Raw genomic sequence first — 26,738 nt, 5'->3', positions numbered from 1 at the left:
CCATTTCAAAATACAAGCTGCTACAAATATTTATTTTCACACATCTTTTGTAAAATGCTATGTAAAAAGGACTTTCCTCTTTGAAGCTAAACTGTCAGACAAAGACACAGTGGAGTCGTATCAAGATGTCCTAGAAAATTGAATGACAGGCCCTGGATTTATTTTCAATTCCTGAATCCAAGTTTGGCAAATGAACTCAAAGCCAAATTATGGAGCTTGACATTAGTTTGTAATACCCTGCGGTAGAAAATACAGAGTAGATCCATTTTAAGTAAAGGTTTTTGACATTTAACTACTTTTTGATTCAATTATTGCTGTACTTCATTTCCAACTGGAAATGGCACGTTTGCATTAAATGACCATAAAGTATGGCAGTGAGAATATGAAAGCCAGTTAACCTCTTTTCAACTGGACATATTCTCATACCCTCAGTTTCAGTGCTAACCCCAGAACTTCAGAATGGATCCTACTAAAATGGAGATCAAGGAGAGACCAGAGCTAGAAGAGAATGTAAAGGGCTGAACCATTAGACCATATGATGCCTCTAGATTAACTATATCTGCTTTTGTATCATCTATGACAGCAGCAATGAACCACTGTGAACCATAAGGTGGTGCTCAGTGTGAGTGTAAAAGACTGGTTCAATTGAGTTATGAATGACAGTGTCTGGTGATTAGTTCTCCATTTCAAGAGGGCCCCAGGCATATGGGCATGGTCAACATTGCTACTTCTCAAAGACAATGAAGTCCAACTCAGACAACTCATGGGAAGGTGGTTGAAAACAAAGTTTAAGGTTTGCTTGCTCTGATCTACACTGGTGGGGGTGTCCACCAGTTACTGGGAGAGAAAAATAAAGGTGCAGGGTTCAGTTCTATCCCTGCTTCCACTGTATATTCTTTTTATTGCGAAGCCAGTCCACCATTTTCCCTATTGCTAGGAATAGGAAGGATGCCTGGGTTAAAAGGGAACAGAGATCTTTCTTTTGCCGCTAGATGTATGTATGGGAACTGAATACTTCACAGTAAAAAAAGTAGAGAAACGTTTGTTTTTTGATGTTTTGTAAGATTGGTCAGAGTTTTGTAACAGTGCTGATAGCAAAACGACAGCATTCACCATTAGTCCTCTGGAACTAATGGCAACATCGGTGTTTGCACATGTGCAGTTAATTGCAGAAATGCAGGATGCTTTTTCAGACATTTTTAAGAGGGGACATAGTGCTGATGCTGTAGATTACAATTAGAGATCACTAAACAGCCGGGAACCTTCATTTCACAGTAATAGTCTCACCTTCACAACATCCCACTTCATCAAGTGAAGTGTAACAGTGCTTCTGACCGTACACTAATTTCACAATTGAAAATGTTAGCGTATTTATTTGAAGAGTCCCTGAAAAAGTTATTTTAATTACAGAATAATTTATCAATGATAAAATCCATATTTTAAAAATTTGTTCAAAATAATTAGCCTTAACATTAATTCCATGTCTAACCAAACCTCAATTTCACTCTGTATAGAATAATATCAAAAGTTGAAGATTCATTCATACATTTAATTTCCTGGTTTACTGTCTGTGCAAATGCTTCAATGTGATTGGCTGCTTTCCTTGCTTGGGGATATCATGGTTGATGTATATCTGGAGATCCCTCTGATCTGATGTTGGATTTAACTTAATATTGGGAAAGACTAAATCCATGCCAAAATCTTTTTATATCTGCATAGGCAGCACTTGAGGTTAGCACGAAGCAATACTGCTTTGTCACTGACTGCAAGATGTATGCTATTGTTTAACTTTCATGTCATAACACTTTGTTAAGTTACAAATAATTACAGAAGGTCTCACTGATCCTGAATGTATAAGCTGGGTTTGGTTGGATATGGTCAGTGGGTAGTTGAGGGGTTCCTATGTGTCTGTGAAATGAAATGATTGTACGCAATAGTTAGCTATAAGAAACATCTATTCGAACCAGTGAATGAGTAGTCAGCCAAGAAAGAAGCAGGTAGCTCCATTGGGTCACTGAGAGGAGATTTGGAGAATGGAAGCAGCAATGTGTTCTGAAGAATAGATAAAATCTATGATTATCATGCTAAAACGAAAGTAAAGGTGCTATTTGGGGAACTTCCCTAATTTACAAGCTGCACTGAAATGGAAATGCACAATTAGAACACGCATTAAATAGAGGGCACCTCTATCCAAAATCATTGGTCTAGCAATTTAATATCTGAAGGTATTAAAGAGGAAGCTATGGCCGAGTGGTATTATTGTTGGACTTTTAATCCAGAGATTCAGGTAATGTTCTGTGGTCTTGTTGAAATCCTATCATGGCAGATGGTGGAATTTCAATTCAATAAAAATCTGGAATTAAGAATCTAGTGATGGCGTTGTTGATTATCAGGAAAAACCCATCAGGTTCACTAATGTTCTTTCGGGAAGGAAACTGCCATCCTTACCTGGTCTGGCCTACATGTGAATCCAGACCAACAGCAATGTGGTTAGATTAGATTCCCTACAATATGGAAACAGGTCCTTCAGCCCAACAAGTTCACACCGACCCTCTGAAGAGTAACCCACCCAGACCCATTCCCCTAGCCTACATTTACCCCTGAGTAAAGCACCTATCACTATGGGCAATTTAGCATGGCCAATCCACCTGACCTGCATATATTTGGATTGTGGGAGGAAACCAGAGCACCCGGAGGAAACCCACGCAGACACGGGAAGAATGTGCAAACTCCACACAGACAGTAACCTGAGGCAGGCATCAAACCTGAGACTCTAGCACTGTGAGGCAGCAGTGCTAACCACTGAGCCACTGTTCCACCAGTTGATGGGCACTAAATCCTGGCACAGCCAGCGACACCCATATCCCATGAATAAATCATTTTTTAAAAACTAATTTATCTCAACATTCCAAATATTTTTTACTATGAAGCTTTCTGTTTGAAGGCATTGTCACTTCAATACCACAGTGTCTTGTGATAGTGCATGGGTTTCTGGTATATGTATCTCAGAAATGCATGATTTGATAAGTGCACATCCTTGTCTTAACTTTTCTATAAATCATCACCATTAAATCCATGACTGTTTAATTTTTTTCATAATGCATTATTTAAACCACTCAAAATGTAATGTTGTGGAAAGTAATTGTAGTATTGTTATACTATGGGATTCATTCAAACCTCAAAATATTTATTAAGTTTTAAAAAGTATCCCAGATATTTTGAGATTATATCACTTCTTAAAATCATGTTAGCTGATTTAATTCTCAACCTCCATTAAATATGTAGTGTTTTGACCTCATTTTCTTCCATTGCTGTTGCTTTTAAACCCCAGTATGAATTAATTACCCAAGGTAATAATACTTCTAATTTTTGTGGCATTAATGTCATGACAAATTTCTATTTTTAACAATGACTGGAATGAATGGACATATGATTGGATCACTGGCTATTTGTACTGTTCTGCAACTGATACAATCCCCACTTCCCTGATCATTGAAGGTGAACAGTTGTTTTGTGAGAGTAATGTTAGTTATTGAGTAACTCACATGAAGGTCATTGGCAGACAATGTGTTAAAGCAAATTTTACATAAATGTTCTGTCTCATAATCATTCCCAACTATAGATATCAAAAATTAAATTAAATTTTTCATCTGTTATTCATTTAATTTGTTACAGCTGAACAGCTTGCTAATATACGTATTGTGATTTCTCTTATCTCCAGGATTAGATCTTCAGAGAAAAAAATTCCACAGAGATTGCCTGCTTTACCAATTTTGGTGAAGGGTCATCAGAAATCTGAGAGAAAAGGATTTCTAACTTACAAGGAAGAACAAAGCTCACAGAAATTCCACGGATTTTATTTTTCAAAATGAAGAACTCTGTCTCAAATTTCTCTTAATGTTTACAATATTACAACAAATGGGTTGAAGCAAGCTTAGCTTGCCATGGGAAAGAATGTCCGAATACAAACATTAGTACTGGAGATAATAAATAAACCTGACATCGAACACAAACAAGATCCACCAAACTCACCAGAGGAAGTGATTTGATTTGATGTATTTATTGTCATGTGTATCTTGTTACAAAAATACAGTAAAAGAATCTAAAGGCGAAAAAATGAAGAAACAAAGAAAAACTCCTTCTTATTAAGTGCTCCGTTAAGGGCCTGGTGGCCAGGCACTAGTCTTCTTCACTACACCACTGCACTGAAAGTCACCACTCTGGTGGGATCTCAACTCCACCGATGCCTTCACCACTCCTTGCTGGATCTCACCAATGCAACAGAAGGTTGTGGAGGCCAGCTCATTGAGTATATTTAAGACTGAGATAGATAGGTTCTTGATCATGAAGGGGATCAAGGGTTATGGGGAGAAAGGAGGAGAGTGGGATTGAGAAACTTATCAGCAATGATTGAACAGCAGAGCAGACTCGAAGGGCTGAATGGCCTAATTTCTGCTCCTATGTCTTATGATCTTAAAACAAGATTCTAACATTTTGTTGTTTGAATAAATACAAGTCCCACTTACATAACAAAACAATAAATGAAAACTTAGTCTCTCAAAACTCACATAGAATGTGCCTTCTGAAATGTCCCTCTGTCTCGAGTCTTTCTTTTCATGATTCTGCTGTCTGGGATGTTTCCTCTGCAATTTCTTCTGTTCTGAATATCTTCTCAGTCATTTTCATTTCCAAAATGCCTTCTCTTACATTTTCTGGTGTCAAGATTATTATCTAAGAGTGCTGTGTACCTTTACGAATAGATGGTGCTTTTTTTCTGACAGCTGGAAGGTTCTCATTTCTTCAGATGGCATTTGGCTCTCCCCCAGTTTTCAAAATGTCCGCATCTTTTATATCCTTTATTGCCCATTAATTTCTTTACTATCAGGTTGGCTCAAGTTTGTCAACACCAGATTTAAATGTGATAGGTTTTCGGTATCTAAGGGCTTGGTTTAAATTAATTTATTTGTTGTCGAAATATTAAAACAAGATTGCTGTTTTGCTTGCCAACTGTAAGGCCCTTCGATACACGTGTTTCAGTTTTAGGAATCTTTGCACAATGCTTGAAAACTTCCACAAACAGACAAAGCACAATATCTTAAAAGGGATCACACACTGCCTTTCAATCAAAGGAATTCTACACAACTTTGTAACAATAGACTCCAGGGTCAAGGCTTCCCAATACGTTAGCTCTGTGGGGCAGGACTACTCATTAGGTTGTAGAGTCAGAGGACTTGCAGCAACATCAGGCCAGCACGAACTCTGGGAGAGGTAGGCAGGGGGAGGCAGGCAGGCAGGGGAGCTTGAAAGCACTGTGATATGGATGTGCCCTCGGCAGCACAGAAGTAATGAACGATGAAGTTCTGAAGCTTGCAGGGCCATTGGGATAAAGGGAAAAAACCCTCTGCATGATTAGGGATGGATCCAGTTGCAGATCCCAGCCCCTCAGTGAGTCATGCAGCCTCTGGCTCCAATAGACACCAGCTTTCTGTCAAGAGACAGTTTGATTAATCTAGCAGCATCTGCACGAGTTTGGAATATTAAAACGGTAAAATAAGCTGGTACCGATGAAAAATCAGAGGGAGTTCGCCTATGATGAGAGGCTGAATTAATTGCACCTACATTCCCTGCAGTTTGTAAGAACAAACAACAGTTTCAGTGGAACACATAAGATTCTGAAAGACGCTTGATACAGTAGATGCTAAGAGATCATTGCCACTGTCCAGAAAATCTAAAACATGTATGAGCAGGCCTTTGTTTTAGATCTTTAACAGCTTTCATTTTCATAACTTGGCCATTTTTAGAGGATCTTTACAATGCACATATACTCTAGTCTAACAAGGCCAGGATGCCATTATGTATTAATTCTTAACTCTGAAAGAAGCTGATTTGTGGTGTCACACACCAACTCAATTTCAGAACTCATCTTTAGGAATATAGAGTGGCCAACTCAAACAACAGATGATTGTTTTAGAAGCCTCACCTCGATGACATTGTAATTGAGGAATAAGTAATTAATAATCCATTAGTCAATGAGAGCTGGATTTAATTTCTATGAATATATTTGCTATTTCAAAGCAGGCTGAGAAAATGGTTGAGAGAAAGGATAGAGAAGGGGACAGCAATGATCTGTTTGTCAAGTCGGATAAAATGTAGCATTCAGCATGGGCAGGAAAAGGAATGAGTTGAATTAGATTAGATTACTTACAGTGTGGAAACAAGCCCTTCAGCCCAACAAGTCCACACTGCCCCGCCGAAGCGTAACCCACCCATACCCCTACATCGACCCATTACCTAACACTATAGGCAATTTAGCATGGCCAATTCACCTGACCTGCACATCTTTGGACTGTGGGAGGAAACCGGAGCACCTGGCGGAAACCCACGCAGACACAGGGAGAACGTGCAAACTCCACACAGTCAGTCGCCTGAGGCAGGAATTAAACCCAGGTCTCTGGCGCTGTGAGGCAGCAGTGCTAACCACTGTGCCACCGTGCCGCCCATGATATTACATGATACCTTTTGTGGGGAGAGACAAAGCCTCAGACTACAGAGATAGAAATAACTATGTTGATAAGTTGGAGACCACCTTTGACAGATCCTGTTTCTACCTGTCGAGGGGGTGAGGGGTGGAGGGGGTGGAGTATGAATCATGCAGGTTGGGATAAAAATTCAACACAGCCATTTGGTACAAATTCAGACAGATATTGTTCTGCTGTTCCACCAGCCTTAAATAGCAGAATAGGAGTCTCAAACTTATCGACTAGACATCAAATGCTCCTTATGTGCAATTATGACCTGGTTAAGTGGCATAATCTAAAAGCTTTGTAAATCCTCAGCCTTTTTAAAAATGGAAACAAAGCTAAATCTGTCAGTTACATTTAAAACAAAAACAACTACCTGGACTGTTTTTGTTCACAAGGCCATCGAAGGTAGGTTAAGAAAGTAATTAGCATTTTTTCCAGCAATTTCAATAGAACTTCTTAGTGGCACATTCATCCAGCAGTATGAATGTTTGGCTGAGTTTCAAATGCATTCAAAATATTATGCTTTCAAGAGATGTTGGGTTCAGGGTGGGGCTTGTGATTCTGAACTTCTTTTGGCATTTTCACCATGACAGAAATGCTCTTTTTCCTGGGCTTAGACTTAGAGGTTTCCAATGTTTATGTTGCAAATGTGGCAGACAAAGCTCATGCTTTGAAATAAGCTTGTGGTTATAATCTGTTCTGCTACTAGTTGGACACTTTGTTACCAAAGGCTGTAGCTTGAGAGGTGCCATTTTGCATCAAGGCGGTTGACCAAAAAACTCTCCTGCTCTTACCAGCAGCCATAGTTTATTGGAAAGATTTACAAGTTGATAATCAACCTGTTTGGCTACATCTTCTGTGACAATCAAAGCCTGGAGTGAGGTTCAAGATTTCTCGTTCAGAAAAAAGAGATGTTATTGATCAATAAGACTCCTGTCTTGAAGTGATATCAATAAATACTCTTGGCAACAAAAACAGAAGTTGCTGGGAAAGATTAGCAGGTCTGGCAATTCTAAGCAAGGGTTGTCAGACCCAAAACGTTAACTCTGGTTTCTCTGCACAGATGCTGCCAGACATAGACATAGAACATAGAACAATACAGCACAGAACAGGCCCTTCGGCCCACGATGTTGTGCCGAACTTCTATCCTAGATTAAGCACCCATCCGTGTACCTATCCAAATGCCGCTTAAAGGTCGCCAATGAATCTGACTCTACCACTCCCACGGGCAGCGCATTCCATGCCCCCACCACTCTCTGGGTAAAGAACCCACCCCTGACATCTCCCCTATACCTTCCACCCTTCACCTTAAATTTATGTCCCCTTGTAACACTCTGTTGTACCCAGGGAAAAAGTTTCTGACTGTCTACTCTATCTATTCCTCTGATCATCTTATAAACCTCTATCAGGTCACCCCTCATCCTTCGCCGTTCCAACGAGAAAAGGCCGAGAACTCTCAACCTATCCTCGTACGACCTACTCTCCATTCCAGGCAACATCCTGGTAAATCTTCTCTGCACCCTCTCCAAAGCTTCCACATCTTTCCTAAAGTGAGGCGACCAGAACTGCACACAGTACTCCAAATGTGGCCTAACCAAAGTCCTGTACAGCTGCAACATCACCTCACGACTCTTGAATTCAATCCCTCTGCTAATGAACGATAATACTCCATAGGCCTTCTTACAAACTCTATCCACCTGAGTGGCAACCTTCAAAGATCTATGTACATAGACCCCAAGATCCCTCTGTTCCTCCACCTGACCAAGAACCCTACCATTAACCCTGTATTCCGCATTCTTATTTGTTCTTCCAAAATGGACAACCTCACACTTGGCAGGGTTGAACTCCATCTGCCACTCCTCAGCCCAGCTCTGCATCATATCTAAGTCCCTCTGCAGCCGACAACAGTCCTCCTCACTGTCCACAACTCCACCTATCTTTGTATCATCTGCAAATTTACTGACCCACCCTTCGACTCCCTCATCTAAGTCATTAATAAAAATTACAAACAGCAGAGGACCCAGAACTGATCCCTGCGGAACTCCACTTGTAACTGGACTCCATGCTGAATATTTACCATCTACCACCACTCTCTGACTTCGACCGGTTAGCCAGTTTTCTATCCAATTGGCCAAATTTCCCTCTATCCCATGCCTCCTGACTTTCCGCATAAGCCTACCATGGGGAACCTTATCAAATGCCTTACTAAAATCCATGTACACTACATCCACTGCTCTACCCTCATCCACATGCTTGGTCACCTCCTCGAAGAATTCAATAAGACTTGTAAGGCAAGACCTACCCTTCACAAATCCGTGCTGGCTGTCCCTAATCAAGCAGTGTCTTTCCAGATACTCGTAAATCCTATCCCTCAGTACCCTTTCCATTACTTTGCCTACCACAGAAGTAAGACTAACTGGCCTGTAATTCCCGGGGTTATCCCTATTCCCTTTTTTGAACAGGGGCACAACATTCGCTACTCTCCAGTCCCCTGGTACCACCCCAGTTGCCAGTGAAGACGAGAAGATCATTGCCAACGGTACTGCAATTTCCTCTCTTGCTTCCCACATAATCCTAGGATATATCCCGTCAGGCCCGGGGGACTTGTCTATCCTCAAGTTGTTCAAAATGTCCAACACATCTTCCTTCCTAACAGGTATCTCTTCTAGCTTATCAGTCCGTTTCACACTCTCCTCTTCAACAATACGGTCCCTCTCGTTCGTAAATACTGAAGAGAAGTACTTGTTCAAGACCTCTCCTATCTCTTCCGACTCAATACACAGTCTCCCACCACTGTCCTTGATCGGACCTACCCTCGTTCTCGTCATTCTCAGGTTTCTCACATACGCATAGAATGCCTTGGGGTTATCCTTGATCCTATCCGCCAGGGATTTTTCATGCCCTCTCTTAGCTCTCCTAATCCCTTTCTTCAGGTCCCTTCTGGCTATCCTGTATCCCTCCACTGCTCTGTCTGAACCTTGTTTCCTCAACCTTATGTAAGCCTCCTTCTTCCTCTTTACTAGACATTCAACCTCCCTCGTCAACCAAGGCTCCCTCACACGACCATTTCTTTCCTGCCTGATCGGTACATACATATCAAGGACACGTCGTATCTGCTCCTTGAAAAAGTTCCACATTTCCACCACATCCTTCCCTGACAGCCTATGCTCCCAACGTATGCTCCTCAAATCCTGTCTTACAGCATCGTAATTTCCCTTCCCCCAATTGTAAAAACTTCCTTGTTGTGCGCACCTATCTCTCTCCATAACCAAGGTGAAAGTCACAGAATTGTGGTCGCCATCACCAAAATGTTCACCCACTAACAAGCCCACCACTTGTCCCGGTTCATTACCGAGTACCAAATCCAATATGGCCTCCCCTCTGGTTGGACAATCTACATACTGCATTAGAAAAGCTTCCTGGACACAATGCACAAACACCGCCCCATCCAATCTACTTGATCTAAAGAGCTTCCAATCAATATTTGGGAAGTTGAAGTCGCCCATGACTACGACCCTGTGGCTTCTGCACCTTTCCAAAATCTGTTTCCCAATCTGTTTCTCCACATCTCTGCTGCTATTGGGGGGCCTATAATAAACACCCAACAAGGTGACTGCACCTTTCCTATTTCTGACTTCAGCCCGTACTACCTCCAGAGGCAGATCCCCCTCAAACTTCCTTTCTGCAGCCGTTATACCATTTCTAATTAGCAATGCCACCCCCCCTCCTTTTTTACCACCCTCCCTAATCTTACTGAAACATATGTAACCAGGAACCTCCAACAGCCATTCCTGTCCCTCATCTATCCATGTTTCCGTGATGGCCACAACATCGTAGTCCCAGGTACCGATCCACGCCTTAAGTTCACCCACCTTATTTCTGATACTCCTTGCATTGAAGTATACGCACTTGAGCCCATCTCTGTGTCCGCAAGTAGTCCCTGTCAGTGCTACCTTCTCCACAGCCTCCCTACACTCTTGGACATCCTGACACACAGCTAGCTTACTTGCTGGACAACAAGTCCGGATCCCATCCCCCTGCCAAATTAGTTTAAACCCCCCCGAAGAGTGCTAGCAAACCTACCCCCCAGGATATTGGTGCCCTTCTGGTTCAGGTGCAACCCGTCCTGTTTATACAGGTCCCACCTTCCCCAGAATGCAGTCCAATTGTCCAAATATCTGAAGCCCTCCCTCCTACACCATCCTTGCAGCCACGTGTTCAACTGCACTCTCTCCCTATTCTTTGCCTCTCTGTCACGTGGCACCGGCAACAACCCAGAGATGACGACTCTGTCTGTCCTAGCTTTTAGCTTCTAGCCTAACTCCTTGAGCTCTTGAATGACCTCCCCACCCCTCTTCCTACCTATGTCGTTGGTGCCAATGTGTACCACGACTTCTGGCTGCACACCCTCCCCCTTAAGGATTCTGAAGACACGGTCCGAGACGTCTCGGACCCTAGCACCTGGGAGGCAACAAACCATCCGAGAGTCTCGCCCATGTCCACAGAACCGCCTGTCCGTCCCTCTAACTAGAGAGTCCCCTATAACTAGCGCTCTCCTCTTCTCCACCTTTCCCTTCTGAATCTCAGAGCCACAGACCCCTTCACTGCAGCTTACACCTGCAAGGCTGTCCCCCCCAACAGTTTCCAAAGCTGCATACTTATTTTTTAGGGGAACGACCACAGGGGAACCCTGCACTGCCTGCTTCTTCCCCTTCCCACCTCTAATTGTTACCCAGCTACCTCTGTTCTCCGGCGTAACTATGTCCCTGTAGCTTCTATCGATCACCCTCTCAGCCTCTCAAATAATCATCAGCTCATCCAGCTCCAGTTCCAGTTCCCTAACTCGTTCGGTGAGGATCAGGATCTGACTGCATTTCCTGCACACGAAGTCGGCAGGAGTATCGGTGGTCACCCCTACCTCAAACATCCTGCAGGAGGAACATTCCACCGCCTGCGCTGCCATGACTGTACACTGTCTCCAAAAACAAGAACACTGAGTCAATAACCTGTGGACTTTAAAGTTAGGTTAGAGGAGGAGGGTGGGAGGGAGACCTGCTGAGCTTTTCCAGCAACTGCAGTTCTTTTGGTTTTTATTGATTATTCTTGATGAGTTGGTTGGTCATAGAGTCATACAGCAGGGAAACAGTCCATGCAGAACATAATCACAAACTAAACTAGTCACACCTGCCTGCTCCTGGCCCAAATCCCTCCACACCTTTCCAATTTATGTATCCATCCAAATGTCTTTTAAATGTTGTAGTTGTCTGGGTGATGTTCTTCAGTCTTGAAAGTTTGACATCTGCTATATATCAGCAAAAAAATGCATTGCACCAATGAATTTCCAGGTCAATGAGTCCATCATTTCCTTTATAAATAAGGATGTCTGATTATTGTTTTGATACAAGCCAATTTCAACTCAGGTTTACATCAGTCCATGATAATTACACAAATCATAATTAGTGTTAAGAACCAGAGCAAACCCCTTTCAAATATGTCAAGAAGATAGCCTAGACCCCAACTACTTATTTTTAAAAGCAAGTGTGAGGTGCTGTGTTCCAGAGGCAATTTGATTGGTTAACCTACCAGATTTGAAGCAAAAACACACTTTATTCTTACACTGTACAATACAAAAAACTGAAGAATTGGAATAACTTTATTAGGAAACTTAACGGAATAACAGGTCATTTAACTTCTAAACAGCAACTATTCCAATATAGTAACATTCCATAAACACATCTTTCTCAAAGGCACATGCAATAAAATAGATTATCTCACATGCAATTCTAGCAACAGGAAGAAACCCAAGCCTTTAGCTGTAACAGAGAGTGGTATATAAGGTTCCACATTCAGCTTCAAGATGATAGCAATTGCTTAAAGTTAAATGAAAATCTTGGTTCTGAGGGAGCTTGATGACACCCCTTCATGTGGCTTCTATTGTTCCAACCATTTAAGAAAAACCCAAAGCCTCATAAGCGAATTACTTTATTGGTTTCGAACAGACTGCTTGGAACTGCCTCTCATCAAATAAAAAAAAAGTAAAAGTACACCTTTTAAAACCACAGTGTCAGCACATTAGGAAAGGTTAAATTGAAATATTAAATTCAGATTTCATTGCAAATTTATATAATTTCAGATTATAGGTCTATTTACTGACAAATATAAATGTTGAAAAAAAATTAGGCTCTTGTTTGACTTAACATTCTAGTCATTTCAGGCATTATTAGATGAGAAAATAACATCTCTTCATTTCTGGCACTCAGGACCACATGTGGATTTGGTGACAGGTGTCTTTGTGTTGACAACTGGGCCAATATGTTGGGTCAAGTGGCACTTTTAGGCATTTGAATGCCAATACCTTCCACATGGACAAAGTTTGAATGGGCCAAGTGCAAAGCTGGATTTTCACTCTTGCAGTCTCAATTCTAGAAACAGGTTGAATAGTTGGAAAGAGAGCATGTTTCCATATTTCATAAAACTATGTATTCACTTCACAACAAATTGCATTCAACATACAGTGAATAACTCAAGAGGCTTCACAGTTTTCCTGCTCCTCGAATGCTGCCTGACCTGCTGTGCTTTTCCAGCACCACACTGATCTAAACAATAACTCGAGTCCCAGTTAGCGTTAGCTATGATCTTTGACTTTCTACGTATTAACAAAACCCTTAACTCTAAATAGAAACTACACACAGCTCAAAACAAATGCAGTCATGATTGCTTCAACAGCTGAGATAGAAAGTAGAGTTTTACTACAAAGCGAAAAATAGCAGAGGGTAATGGGAGCAGCTAAACAGTTTTTTAAAGACATGTCAAGGATATCAAAATACTTCAGTGAAATTATTCATTGGTAATAATTTTGAAAGACATCAGATCATGATCACAGAACTGCAATGAGTTCAGTAACTGGAAAGAATGGTGACACTTGCTTTGATATTCTAACAATAACCTAAAAACATCAGAATTCAAAAGTCCACATTATCTCTCTCAGTGCAAACATATGACAGATTAAAAATTTCCTCTATATTGGAGAATGGAGTGCTGGGATCTTCACCACTTAGTCATGCAGTCATGATCTCATACAGTAATTCCCACGTATTGTCAGTGAGAGTTGTCACTGCCAATTCTCGACGGCCAGTTTTTCACAAAATGGACGTGACAATTTTTGTTTGTAACCCTGGTATTTGAGAATCAAAGATGCAGAACCCCAAATAAAATGCACATATTAACCATTGTAGTGATTGTAACAAGGTCAGCCAGGTGTATCTCATAGAATATAAGTTCCCCGACTGGGGCGATTAACCTGGCTGACAGGTTAAAAAGAGAAAATTATCAGACATTCTGACTCTCAGAACTGGCTTTGAGGGAGTTGACCCAGTATCATAGAGTCAGAGGTGTACCTCACAGACCCTTGGGTCTAACTCGTCCATGTCAACCAGATATTCTAACCTGGTCGATGCCATGGATTTTCCATGTGTAAATAAAGGGTGACTTGGTGATGAACATCAGCCTTAATTGAGCTATTTCAACCGTGACCAACACAAAATCTAACTATTGAATTTGTAATGATTGAGAAATAACTAATCAAATACATTCAGGGCCCATGGGTTGAATTTTTCGGCTCCATTGATGGTGAGCACAGAATTTTATTCAACCACTGGAGAGCTAGTCCCTTAGCTCTATCCTAGGCCATTTTCCTGAAGCCAGGTTGAGGGATGACAGTTCTGAAATGTTATATACTCATGCCATTTGGTAAGATTGGCACCAGTTTTCCTCTAGCAACACTAGATGGGCGGCACGGTGGCACAGTGGTTAGCACTGCTGCCTCACAGCGCCAGAGACCTGGGTTCAATCCCCGCGTCAGGCAACTCTCTGTGTGGAGTTTGCACATTCTCCCCGTGTCTGTGTGGGTTTCCTCTGGGAGCTCTGGTTTCCTCCCACAGTCCAAAAATGTGCAAGTTAGGTGAATTGGCCATGCTAAATTGCCTGTAGTGTTAGATGAAAGAGTAAATGTAAGGGAATGGGTCTGGGTGGATTGCTCTTCATAGGGTCAGTGTGGACTTGTTGGGCCGAAGGGCCTATCTCCACACTGTAAGCAATCTAATCACTTATGGCCTATACTCCAGAGCCACGTTGAATTTCCTAGCCCAAAACCAGTTCATGAATATGTGCAACCTTATCACAGGCCCAGTCCTGACTGGGGCCAGTGCCTACACATTTTTGATAAGAAACAATGGTGTGGTTTCAGGCTTAATATAATCCAAAATCGTTTAGGTTATTCAGAGAGGCCTTTACAAGTTCCCTCCTTGTTTTCTTCAGCTTTGACCTACCCCAACAGGCTACAAACAACACATAATTTTCCCCTTCCTAGAGAGGGTAAGAGAGGTGTCAAAATGGAGAAGATATCCTCATCCCCTTCTCACCATCTCACCAATTAAGTGCTGGGAGAAATATCCATCAGGGAATTTCTTGACTGACCAGCAGTTAATATTTTCAAATGGTTAATTAATGACTGAATTAAAAAGGTATCAACTCACCGCCTCCCCAATTATAGCAGGCAAGAAAAGAGTCTGGTTTCTCAACTGGATAACCAGGGCAACATGTCTAGTGGATTGGAAGGATGCCCTCCATTTGTCCCAGTGTGGGGGGGCAATCATGATGCAGGGAAAATGGATGACTGCTAAAAGCCCCCTCTCTATCCTTAACTTTGAACTATTGACATCCCTTTCCCAGCAATCCCCACCATATGAGAAGCAACAGAACAAACCTACCTTCTCATTGTTTGATCCTCTGAATTGTAGGACTCAAATGGTGCTTAAGACCCAAAAATGGCTGGCCTCTAATTGGCCAGCAGCTCCAGTTTGCTGGGACACCTTTGGTGAAGACTGTGATTGGCCAAGAATCTCAATGAAGCTTTTAAAAACTTGATCAGTATGTAAGACATTGAGATTTCCCAGTCAACACCTACACCACAACATTCCCTGAGAAAGTAAACATCTTGGCCAAGGAATCATACTGTGGCTATTGCACAAGAGGAGACCACTCACCCTTTCGTGTCTAGCACTCACCAGGAGCAATTCACCCAATGCCTCCCATCTTTTCCTCATAGCGCTGAAAATTCTTCTTAACCAATTCTCTCAATGCAGTCCTTGCTTCAACAGTCACTTGTACATGTACATGCATTCAAGGATAAATTTTACATTGGTGGTAAACATTCTCCATTATCCTGCCTTCCTCCTATAACCTTTGATCCCCTTACCAATCAAAACCTATCTGTCTTCACTGAATGACTCCATCTCCACAGCCTACTGCGGTAATTCCACAGATTCACCACCCTCTGACTGAAAAAAATTCTTCTCATATCAGATGGATTCTTTTGTCAATCAATTGTGGTTACATTAGAGTCGTAGAATCCGATAACACAGAGACAGACCCTTTGGTCCACGCTGACCAAATCGTCCGTCCACGCTAATAACATTTCCCTGCACTTGGCTCATATTCTTCTAATCCTTTCCTGTCCATGTATTTGTCCAAATGCCTTTTAAATGTTGTTAATGCACCCAGCTGGCAGCTCATTTCAGATGCATACCATCCACTGCGTAAGAAAACTCTCCTCACGTTGACAATAGCCAAAGAAGATACTCAACGAAGTAATTCCTAATAACATCAAAACGAAGTGAAGTCAAACTGTACCTGAACACCACTGACAACGTTTTATGGCCTGCCTTTTGCCTACAGTAAAGAATTTAATGCTATCCTGAGAGCATGCAGCTAAAATAAGAAAACATACTTCCCAATTTTTGGAAGAGAAACCTTGCACAACAAGACAACACGTGGCACAGCAGCAGATGGATTGAGGTTTATGTGAAATGAACAGTTATTTGATGGTGGATTGATAGATAGATAGATAGATATAGATGAACAAGTTGAGAAAGTTACATCACATCATTTCCAACCTGTTAGCCTTTCTGATCCACGCTAGACTGACAAGCCTCTATCTTCCAAACTAAGTGGTTGAAGATGGGATTGAATAATAACATTTGAGCAACTGAGGCTAGAATCTTTGGTAAATAATGTATCATTTCTGCAAGAATTGGATTGAAGTTGTGCAGAGGATACAAACTTATCAGTGATGAAAATCTGAAATTAAAGGTGAAATCTAAGGAGAAATTGAACCTTTGAATACATATGGAAACTGATTTGGGAAAGATACTGGCCTGAAACATCTGATTGGAGTCAGAACTCTTGTTTAATCCAGCTTGAGAATAAAAATTGCCCACCGACCTGGTGGTCCAGTTTTAATTCTAGATTAGAGCCTTCCTAGTCGAAGCTGCACAGACAAATCCATGAATCCTCACAGCCAGCAGAGGAGAGGATTGGTTCTGAAACTATGCCTCCCTTTTTTAAAGTAAGTGCCATATCCTGATATTTAGAAGTTCTTCAACCATTTTGATAAGTATTGAGACAAGTAGGTAAAGTAAATAAGTGGATAAGGTGGCAGTTCAGGGCTAAAATAACACTAAGGTGAAGGAGTAGCGTACTAGGTGGATGACAGTGTCTTTTTCAGCCTAAAATGTATTCAGTGATAGAGTGCTCACAGCCCTCTGGGCTACAGAATTCCAAAGATTCAAAATCCTCTGGATAAATAAATTTCTCCTCATCTCACTCCTGAAAATGTTTGACCCCTAATGCAGAGCCTCCATGTTTGAGATTCCCCAGCCCAGGAAAACCACCATTCAGCATTTACCCTGTCAAGCCCCTTCAAAGTCTTTGTTAGTTTTGATGAGATCCCCTGTTACTTTTCAAAACTCTGGACAGTACATGCCCCATTTCCTCCGCCTTTCATCGCAGAACAACCTGTGCACCCAAGAGCGAATTGACAGAATCTTCTCTGTGCAGTCTCCAAAGCAAGAACATTATTATTTAAATATTGAAAGCAAAACTGTTCACACTGTTTCAGGTGTGGTTTCACCAATTTCTGTTCAATTGTGACAAGTTTAAAAATCACGCAACACCAGGTTTTAGTCCAACAGGTTTATTTGGAAGCACTGATGAAGGAGCAGCACTCCAAAAGCTAATGCTTCCAAATAAACCTGTTGGACTATAATCTGGAGTTGTGTGATTTTTAACTTTGTATACCCCAGTCCAACACTGGTACCTCCAAATCAATTGTGACAAGACTTATTTATCATTATAGCCCAATCCCATTGCAATAAGGGCCTTCCTAGTTGCTTTCTGTATCTGCATACTCACTTCCTATATTCCTCTGATGCATAAACTTAAGTATCTCTGAACCACACATTCTGGAGTTGCAGAGCAGGCTATAACTGAACTGTTATTGTGCAATGAGTGAGGATTAATTAATGACCTTAAAGTAAAAGTGTCCTTAGGTTGCAGTGACCATAATATGGTTAAATTCTAAATACAATTTGAGAGACAGTGCATGCGAGAGAGAGAAATAGACATTAAGGTGATATTTCAGAATAAAAAGAATTGATAGAAACTGTTGAGGAAGAAAATTTCCAAGGGGCCACCTGCCATTCATGATTAACTGAAAAAGTTAATGAAAGTGTGAAACTTAAAGTAAAAAGACACCAGAACTGAACTGGCAAGTCAGAAGATAAGATAGAATATAATAAATGGGAAAAAGTGACTAAAAGACTGAAAAATAGAGCAGACAGAAAGCTAGCTAGAAATCTAAAAACAGATAGTAAGAGTTTAGATAAATAATTAAAACACAAAAAAAGTGTTAATAAAGTGAACATTGGTGCTATAGAAAGTGAGCCTGGGAAGATAATGAGATGGCAGATGAAATGAACTAGACTTTTATATTGGTCTTCATGTAGGCGATACAACTAAGAAAAAACCCTAAAGGAAGCAGGTCAGGATTGGAAAGAATGGAAGATTGAAGAAAAGTCCATCACAATGGAAGTGGTCCTGAGCAAATCGTTTGAGCTGCAAGCTGAGAAGTCCTGAGTCCTGATGAACGTCAGCCAAGGGTATTAAAGGAAACAGCTTGAGAGATAGTGGATTCCTTGATTTAAATTTTCAAATATTCACCAGATTTGGGGAAAGGCTCCATTAGATTAGAAAATAGTAAATGTAACCCCTTCATTCAAAATGGAAAATGAACTTGAGCAACCTTAGACCAGTTAATTTAATATATCAGGATAATGATAGAAGCTATTGTTAAATGCGTTATTTTGGGGCACTTATCAAGGTAATTACATAGTCAACATGGTTCTGTGAAAAGAAAATCATGTTTAATCAATTTACTCAACTCATTTGTTGAGGAAGTATTAAGTACTGTGGATAAAGGGGGAATGATGGATGTAATTTACTTAGATCTCCAGAAGGCATTTTATCAGGCATCATAAGAAATGTTATTGTGCAAAGTAAAAACTTGGTTAGCTAACAAGGAACAAGACAGGAGGCATAAACAGTAATCTTTTGGCGTGCAAGGTGTAACAAATGGTGCATGATGATGCTGCTTCTTTCACAAGGTTAGGTTGTCCTTGTTTTTTTTCCCCAGGAGGTCATAAAGACATGACTCAGAAATATCTGGCTTAATCTACTTGATGAATCTTTTAAGTTTAAAAAAAACATTCTTACAATGGAAGGAGAGTGGCCAGTTCTCCCAGCTCAACTTTTCTCTGATTTGGTTTGATTTTAGCAGGCAGTCAGTGGTGAAGCTGCTGGACCCAAAGAAGCAGGTCCATGCTAATCCTCCCTCTCACCTCTCCTGTAAGAACCTGTGATGGATTTGACCTTTTGTGTCAAGGAGTGTTTAGGGGATTGTTGCAAGTATTTGGAACAGCATCATTAAGTTGGGACGGTCTGTTGGGTTTTCTGATAGGTAAAGTTATTTTATATTCTGTTCCCTTGTTTGTGTTTAATTTGGTAATCTTGCAAATAAATTCTATTTTGTTTAAAAATAAGTGGTTGGGCTGGTTGCATCATTCCTGGAATATCCACTCTACACCTGCTTAAAACAACTAGCAAAGTAAAGGTCCAGGCTACTTTTTTTGAAATACTTTGAGGAGATCTGGTCTGGTCCATAACAGGTGTGTCACTGGAATCTGTGTGGAACATCAACTTTTTGCAATTTAAATAAATGACTTGGATGAAGGGACAGATGTATGATTCCTAACTATGCTGATGACATCGAGATAGCTGGGAAAGTGAGTTGAAAAGATGACATAAGGAGACTACAATGGGATAACAATGAGTGTGGACGAAGGTCTAGAAAATGGAATGTAATGAGAGTCCATTTTGGCAGGGAGAATAAAATAAGTTTTTAAATTGTAAAAGATTGCAGAGCTCTGAAATGCAGAGGAATCTGGGTCTCCTAGCGCACGTATCACAAAACGTTAATACGCAGGGATTGCGAGTAATTAGAAAAGCTGCAAGAGAATTGAACAAAACCAGGGAAGTTATACTTTAGTTATTCAGGGCATTGGTGAGACTACAGCTGAAGTACGTGTACAGCACTGGTCTCCTTCTTTAAACAAGGATATAAATCTATGTAAACCATTTAGAGAAGGTTAGCTATGCTAACACCTGGAATGGGAAATTTGCATGATGATGAAAGATCAGACAGCTTGACTCCTATCCACTGGAGTTTAGGAAAGGAAGACACAACGTAATTGAAATATGTAACGATCTTGAGAAGTCCTGACAGGGACAATATGAAAAAGGTGCTTTCTCTTGTGGGAGGATTGAGAACTAGAGAGCATTATTTAAAAATAGAGAGTCCATTTCTTAAATTATGAGAAATTTTATCTCAGGAGGTCGTGAGTCTTTTGAACGCTATTCCTCAAAATGGTGTGAAAGAGCAGTCTTTGAACATTTTTAAGGAACGATTGATAGATCAAGGGTTGCAAGGTGTTTGGAGCTGGATGAGAATGTGGAGTAGTCAGATCAGCCCTCAACATATTGAATGGAGGAGCAGGTTCAAGGAAGGGGTATATTGGCCTCCATATCATCAAATAAGTAAAAGGTAATGCAGAATACGAGAGTGATCATGATCTACACCTGCTGGTGGCTTAAGTTAGACTTTTAAAACATTCTGATCAGGTGTTAGACAATAACCCATTCACAAAGGTTCTGTTAGCATGCGCACTGATGACATGGGTGGGGTGTGAATCCTTGTATGGGCCCAAAGTTTATGGTCCCAACACCCACTGGAAAATTCAGCCCCATACGTCTACTTACTTCATGTCTGATCCTGTCCTCCTGAAGTCTGTTACGGCCCATTCCATCTCATTGTTTCCTACCTTGGGTTTTGATATAATCTACAAACACTGAATTCATTTCCTCTAAAACACAAGTGCAGTTCATTAAATGTAATGTCAAAACAGACCACTGTATGCAGATCTACAGTTTGAAAAATAACTGCATGTAGCTTTCAGTTTCCTGTCTGTCAGCCAATGTCATACCCATAATGCCATGAGCTTTCATTCTGTTTACAAGTCCATTTTGTGGCACTTCATCACCATATTTGAAAGTTCCATGTGCACACATCACCACATTGACTATCCTCAACAACAAAAACTGCTACTTTATCAAAGAATTCAATAAAACTACTGAGGCATAAATTTTCTTTTACAAATCCATGTTAACTTGCTCACTTTACCCCTATTCTTCAAAATGCCAATAATGTTGACCTAGATTAATGTCACAAAATGTTCCACTGCTAGTTAATTCGGAGCTCAGTGCAAAGGTTTGCAATTTACCGCATCATCAAAGTCTGGAAGTCTGCATGAATTTAATCACTCACTGCACATATTAATGGAGCTTCTAGGCTTTTGTCCTGTAGTTACAAGCAGTACTTTTAGGTAGCTTACTGAGAACGTTAACTTTCACAACGAGATGGGGCTGACAAACAATTTTTTCTCTATCCAGAATACGTTGTGTGCAGCTTGCCCTTTGCCATGATAGGTTGAAGATCAACCATGAGCTCACTGAATGGCAGAACAGGCTCAAGGGACTAAGTTTCCAAGTCCCTTGGTAGAGCTGCTTGCTATTGATTGGGCTTATTTTCTTTCTCTAGCCTGATGACAATTCTCCACGTCAGTGCTGCTGCTGTTTCCATGGTGCTGAAGTCAGAGTTTTTAAACCAGGCTCTTTACCATTATTGCAGATAACCAGGAAGCAGTAAATGAGAGCTTGATGTGCTCAAAATGATCAAAATTACTCACTACTCTTTTTATTGTTTTTGCATTATATCAACTGGTGCACAGAAGGGACAGCTTATTCCAAGGCATATACAAATATTGAAGTTGAATTTCCTTCTGTTGCTGTATGTGCAGTTCATTTTTTATTTATCAATCGAAAATTTAATTACTTTGTTTGGGATTCCCAAACATGTGGACAATTCTTATCATAAACACTTATCGTAATTCGGAAGAATAAATTAGCCTAAACTTTCTAAATGGTGCAACTTTTACAGTGCAGACAAAAATTAAGTGAATCATCTTTTCCTACATTATTCATTTTGTAGGTAATCTTTATTCACATACATCCAAATGCTATTAATGATTAAACAACATCATTGGCCCAAATCTTCTGATCAGAGTTGGAAACCTATTTCTAAACCTGATTAGACAAAAGAACATAGGGCTCTCTTTCTCCAAATGATCAGAGCCGTTTTCTAATCGAGACTCTTTCAGAATGGACTCCAAGCAGAAAACTTCCAAAGGAAGCATCACAAAACAAATTCACACAAAAGCCACATTCCCATTTCTATGGCCATAGCTGACCTATCTCAATAGATACATAGCTTTAAGTGACCTAAAATTTCTTAAAAAGTGAGACAGAAGGTAAGTGCATCAGGGAAAAGGGTGAGTAAGAGAACAAGGTGAATGGACATGTGGTTAAAAGGAGGCAGAGTGGTTAAGGAGGTAGAATAGATTATATATGTCCATAAAGGTGGTGTGGCACGTTGGCAGATGGATAGTAGTCAAGATGGGTAGAATGGCTGGTGGGTAAGGTTGTGAATGGATGAGGTACATAGGTTAGCACATGGGTGAGGTGGGTTGGACAATGGGCTGGTGGGAAATGTTGTCACGGTCAGGTACTTGGGTTGGAGAGAGTTAAGGTATTAACAGAGTATAATTAGAGTGTCAGGAAGTAGATGGGTGGGTCAATCTGAGTTATCTGAATATCAGTTGTATTGTTATCCAAGAGTTTACACATGTAGACTAACTTTCTATTTACCATTACCTTTATGACAGAATCATCTCAAGTCTCTCTACCTCAGTCAGGACGTCAGGAGATATTTCCCAATGGAAATTCGAATTTTCCATGCAATTCCTATAATGTACTTTCACAGGGACCTCTAAGGAATATCATAGCTTATCTTGGGGGTATGGCAGTCATAAACCATCTGGAGACTAGAAGATTTGGGTCAATTAATTATTGTTTCACTGAAAAGCATGAAAACATCATTTACCTTTCCAAAGCTTCCTTTTCCAATTGCTCGAAGGATCTGAAAGTGGTCAAAGTTAACTGTAAAATGAAAAACAAGAGAAAACAAAACTTGCACCATTAAAATGGCACTACTTTTAAGATACATTTAAAAGATATAAACATACAACTTGGAGTAAATTCAAAGATTATGAAAGGAGTATAGTACTATTGCCAACAGTAACATTGAAGCTGCTTTTCTTCACTTTATAAAAAAAAGTGAAATTTACACAAGTGTTTTACAGGCAACAAAAACATGTCTCAAGACACTGTAGAGCAGGAGTGAACTCATCAAATGATAAAACGAGGAGAAGTGATGGTGGTCACGATTGGAAAAAGTACACATTGAAAAGAGTTTTGAATGTTAGGAGAGGGATGGAAAAGCTTCTGACCAAAAAAAAAATGCATTTGAAGGTTGAGTGACTGTGAGATAAAAACACAGACAAGTGATGTCCTACAGGTAGAAGAGAGCAGGCTTCATGTTGAATCAGATGTGGGAATTCAAAGCTCAGCCGACTACCCCATAGTGGTTCATTATCTGGTTCAAGTTGGAGCAAGCTCCAAGGACAGGAGATGGAATCAGTGCCAAGGGGACACTCATTCTAAAGAGTAGCTTCAGTCATGCAAATGTTGAGTACTGGAATGTTTTTTTATTCAGGACTCAAATCAACTGAACATCATAGTGACAGTTACGGTGCAAAGCATGAAGGTAGAAATGGAGCAAAGTACTAGTTGGATATATTCGGAAACTGACCTTTTGTTTGAGGGGATATTACCAAAAATAACATGTAAATTAAGAATGAGGCGACAGGTGAAGGCACGGACCACTTTCGAGTTGACCTGCTCCTCATTACTTATCTGAGTTAACCATATGCAAAGAAACAAGATCAAAATTGAACCATGTTGATCAAACATGAAACAGGTAATTTCACAATGACATTGAAACTTAACTGTAATTTTTCTGAAAGCATTTGAATGTCTGTAGCTGCTATCAGCACCAAATATGATAGCGTCAGAAAATCTAAATTGTAGGGGTTTGTTTCAATCAGTTTTGTAATAATTCTCTAAGACAAAATTTTAATTCCAGGATCATTTCTCTGTGACTGTACCTCTTCTTCTTTATTTTTTATTGCCTCCCTTGAAATTGTTGATTACTTGCTGGAGTAAATCTGCTGGATATATCAGAGAAGATTCGAAAACAATCCTAATCTGCCTTATATCGATGCCGACACTGTGGTACTAACAGTGTAAGCTTCCAAGAAACATACAAAGTGATTGTAAAAGAAACTACAGATATCTGAAGAGAAAAAGATTAGTGAAGACCAATGTAGATCCCTTACATTGAGAAACAAGGGAAATTTAAACAAATGGAAGATTTAACAAAGATTTTAAAAAGACAGAATCACAGAATCATATGGCACGAGAACAGACCCTTTGGTCCAACAAGTTCATGCCAAATATAATGTCAAACTAAACTAGTCCCACCTGCCTGCTCCTGGACCATATCCCTCAAAACCTGTTCATGAATCCATCCAAATTACTTTTAAATACTGTAAATGTATCCACATTCACCACTCCCTCAGGAAGTTTATTCCATGAGAGGCTTTTGTTTTAAACAGAGTGGTTTGTGTGTGGCACGAACTTTCAGAGGAAGTGGTGGATGTGGGTACAGTTACAATGTTTAAAGGACATGTAGATAAGTACATGATTAAGAAATATTTGGTGGAATGTGGGTCAAGCACAGGCAGGTGGGACCAAGTTTGGGATTATGGTAGACATGGACTGGATGGACCAAAGGGTCTGTTTCCATGCTGTATCAATTAAATACATACTTTGATTTTGTCTTCACAAAATGTGTCCCAAAGATCTTGAGGAACACAGGATCTGGTACAAGGGAGGAACTGGAGTAAATCAGAATTAGTAGGGAGATTATGTTGGAGAAACTGATGGGATTAAAAGACAAATAATCCACACCTTAGACTACATTAGAGAGTCATTCTAGAAATAGTGGATGCTGTGTAGACTCTGGGACGGTTGCTACTGGATTATAATGTTTCCACCCATAAAGAAATCCAGAAGTGATCTACATATTTTACATAATTATTTTTGTACGGACACTTTGTAAAATGTTTTTAGACATTTTCTTTGAAAAGTTCTCTCAGATCCCTCAAGATTTCTCTCAAATCTCCTCTCAAGTTTTTCTAAGTAGAACAATTCCTGTGCATGTACCTCAAGTCCTCATTGCTGTTCATCTATTTTGAGGGAGAAGAAGATTGGGAAGACCAACATAGTGATACTAGACTTAATACAGACATTGGCAATCCTTTACGCCTTTCTCATTGCTAACCCAAGTTGCTTATGAACAGATACAGTCAGGACTACTTCACTAAGGTAATGTTTACAAAGCCCTTAGAAGCACAATAATTGAATGACACCCCATGCCAGATAATTAGGATCTCAACTCAAGAAAACCCAACAGCTGATTGTGATAAGAGCTAGCTGCCACAGTCAGTGTGCTACTGTTAACCTGAAAGCCCTGGCTGACCAATATACCTAGGAGATTTAGAATCCCCTCAAGTCTAGGGGAATCCCCTGACTCTGTGCTGGCTGGGCTACAGTCAGTGTGTTACTGTAGGTTTTGGCTTTTATTTGGAAGAACTGGATTCCTAAACTGGCTGGTTTACAAAGCCAGTTTTGTTAAATGGGATTCCGTTTTTTATTGAGAACTGATTTCTAAACTGCCTGATCTACCCCCACCCCCCACCCCCAAAAAAAATAACCAGGAGACTAAGAAACTCTTCAGTCGAGGGAACTGGCTCTGTGCTGGCTGGACCACAGTCGATGTGTTCCTGCTGCTGTTGGTTTCTGCTTTTTTTCTGGGAGAACCTGGCGCCTGAACTGGCTGAATTATACAGCCAGTTTGTTAACTGGTATTCCTAAAAAAAAAACAAGAAACAACAAACTAGCTGCCAAATGAGTACTCAAATTCCACTCTGTCTTTGTGAACAAACTCAATTCAGGCATCTGCTACCATGTAGCTCTTCTCTAAAAGAGCAATGCTTCAGACCACAAACCATTCTCCCACTTTCTGCATAGAAGGCATCAGTGACAAAATAATTTGTCTGAAAAACAACTCCAATAATCTCTCCCTACTACTTGGAGCAACCGTTAACTCCCTTAATGTTTATTCCAAAGTGTTCTTTCAGCTAACCCCTCTGTATCTCCCACAATGCATTCTAAAAGCCATTCGAAAAGTGGCAGGATGATGATTTCAGGAGGCTCAGGGCAACTGAAGTGCTTCCGCTTATTTTCAATTGTGGTCCATTTGCTGTTAAACAACAAAGGGAATAGTGACAATGAAGGCCCTTGGTGCCCAAGATAAAACTAAAGTTTCAGATGGCATTCTTTAATGGGGTGAAGTGACAATCACTGCCAAAGAAACCAACCATGGAAGGACCATCCAAGTCTTTTTATCGCCTGAGGATCAAAACACCAACACCTCTGTCAAGTCCCACCTGAAGAGAGTTTCAAAACTTGTGGATTCAGAGCCCTGAAGAAATTCAAACTGAGTCACATTGGGGTGACATTTGCATTGTTTTGGCTAAGTGCAAATTCCATGAAGTTTTTTGAGGATTTCTAGTGAGTCCCAGCAGATTTCTTGCTGTAAAATACCAACGGGGGGAACCTTAAGGTGGGCAATAGTGAGATTTGGAGTACTGTCAACTCATCAAATACCCACCCACCCCTAGA

General features: G+C 40.5%; 1 protein-coding gene across 1 annotated transcript in view; it reads right to left on the bottom strand.

The window, feature by feature from the left end:
• The window catches only part of LOC140485652 (serine/threonine-protein kinase 32B-like), a 349,305-nt gene that overhangs the window by 255,048 nt on the left and 67,519 nt on the right, over positions 1-26,738 (bottom strand). Inside the window, exon 2 of the mRNA XM_072584023.1 lies at positions 22,975-23,030. Within this exon, the coding sequence (XP_072440124.1) occupies positions 22,975-23,030 (56 nt within the window). The remainder of the gene's footprint in view (positions 1-22,974; positions 23,031-26,738) is intronic.

This window comes from Chiloscyllium punctatum, chromosome 14 (assembly GCF_047496795.1).
Source record: "Chiloscyllium punctatum isolate Juve2018m chromosome 14, sChiPun1.3, whole genome shotgun sequence".
Lineage (NCBI taxonomy): Eukaryota > Metazoa > Chordata > Chondrichthyes > Orectolobiformes > Hemiscylliidae > Chiloscyllium > Chiloscyllium punctatum.
The sequence above is the reverse complement of the archived record's forward strand: the minus strand, read 5'-3'. Positions and strand labels throughout refer to the sequence as shown.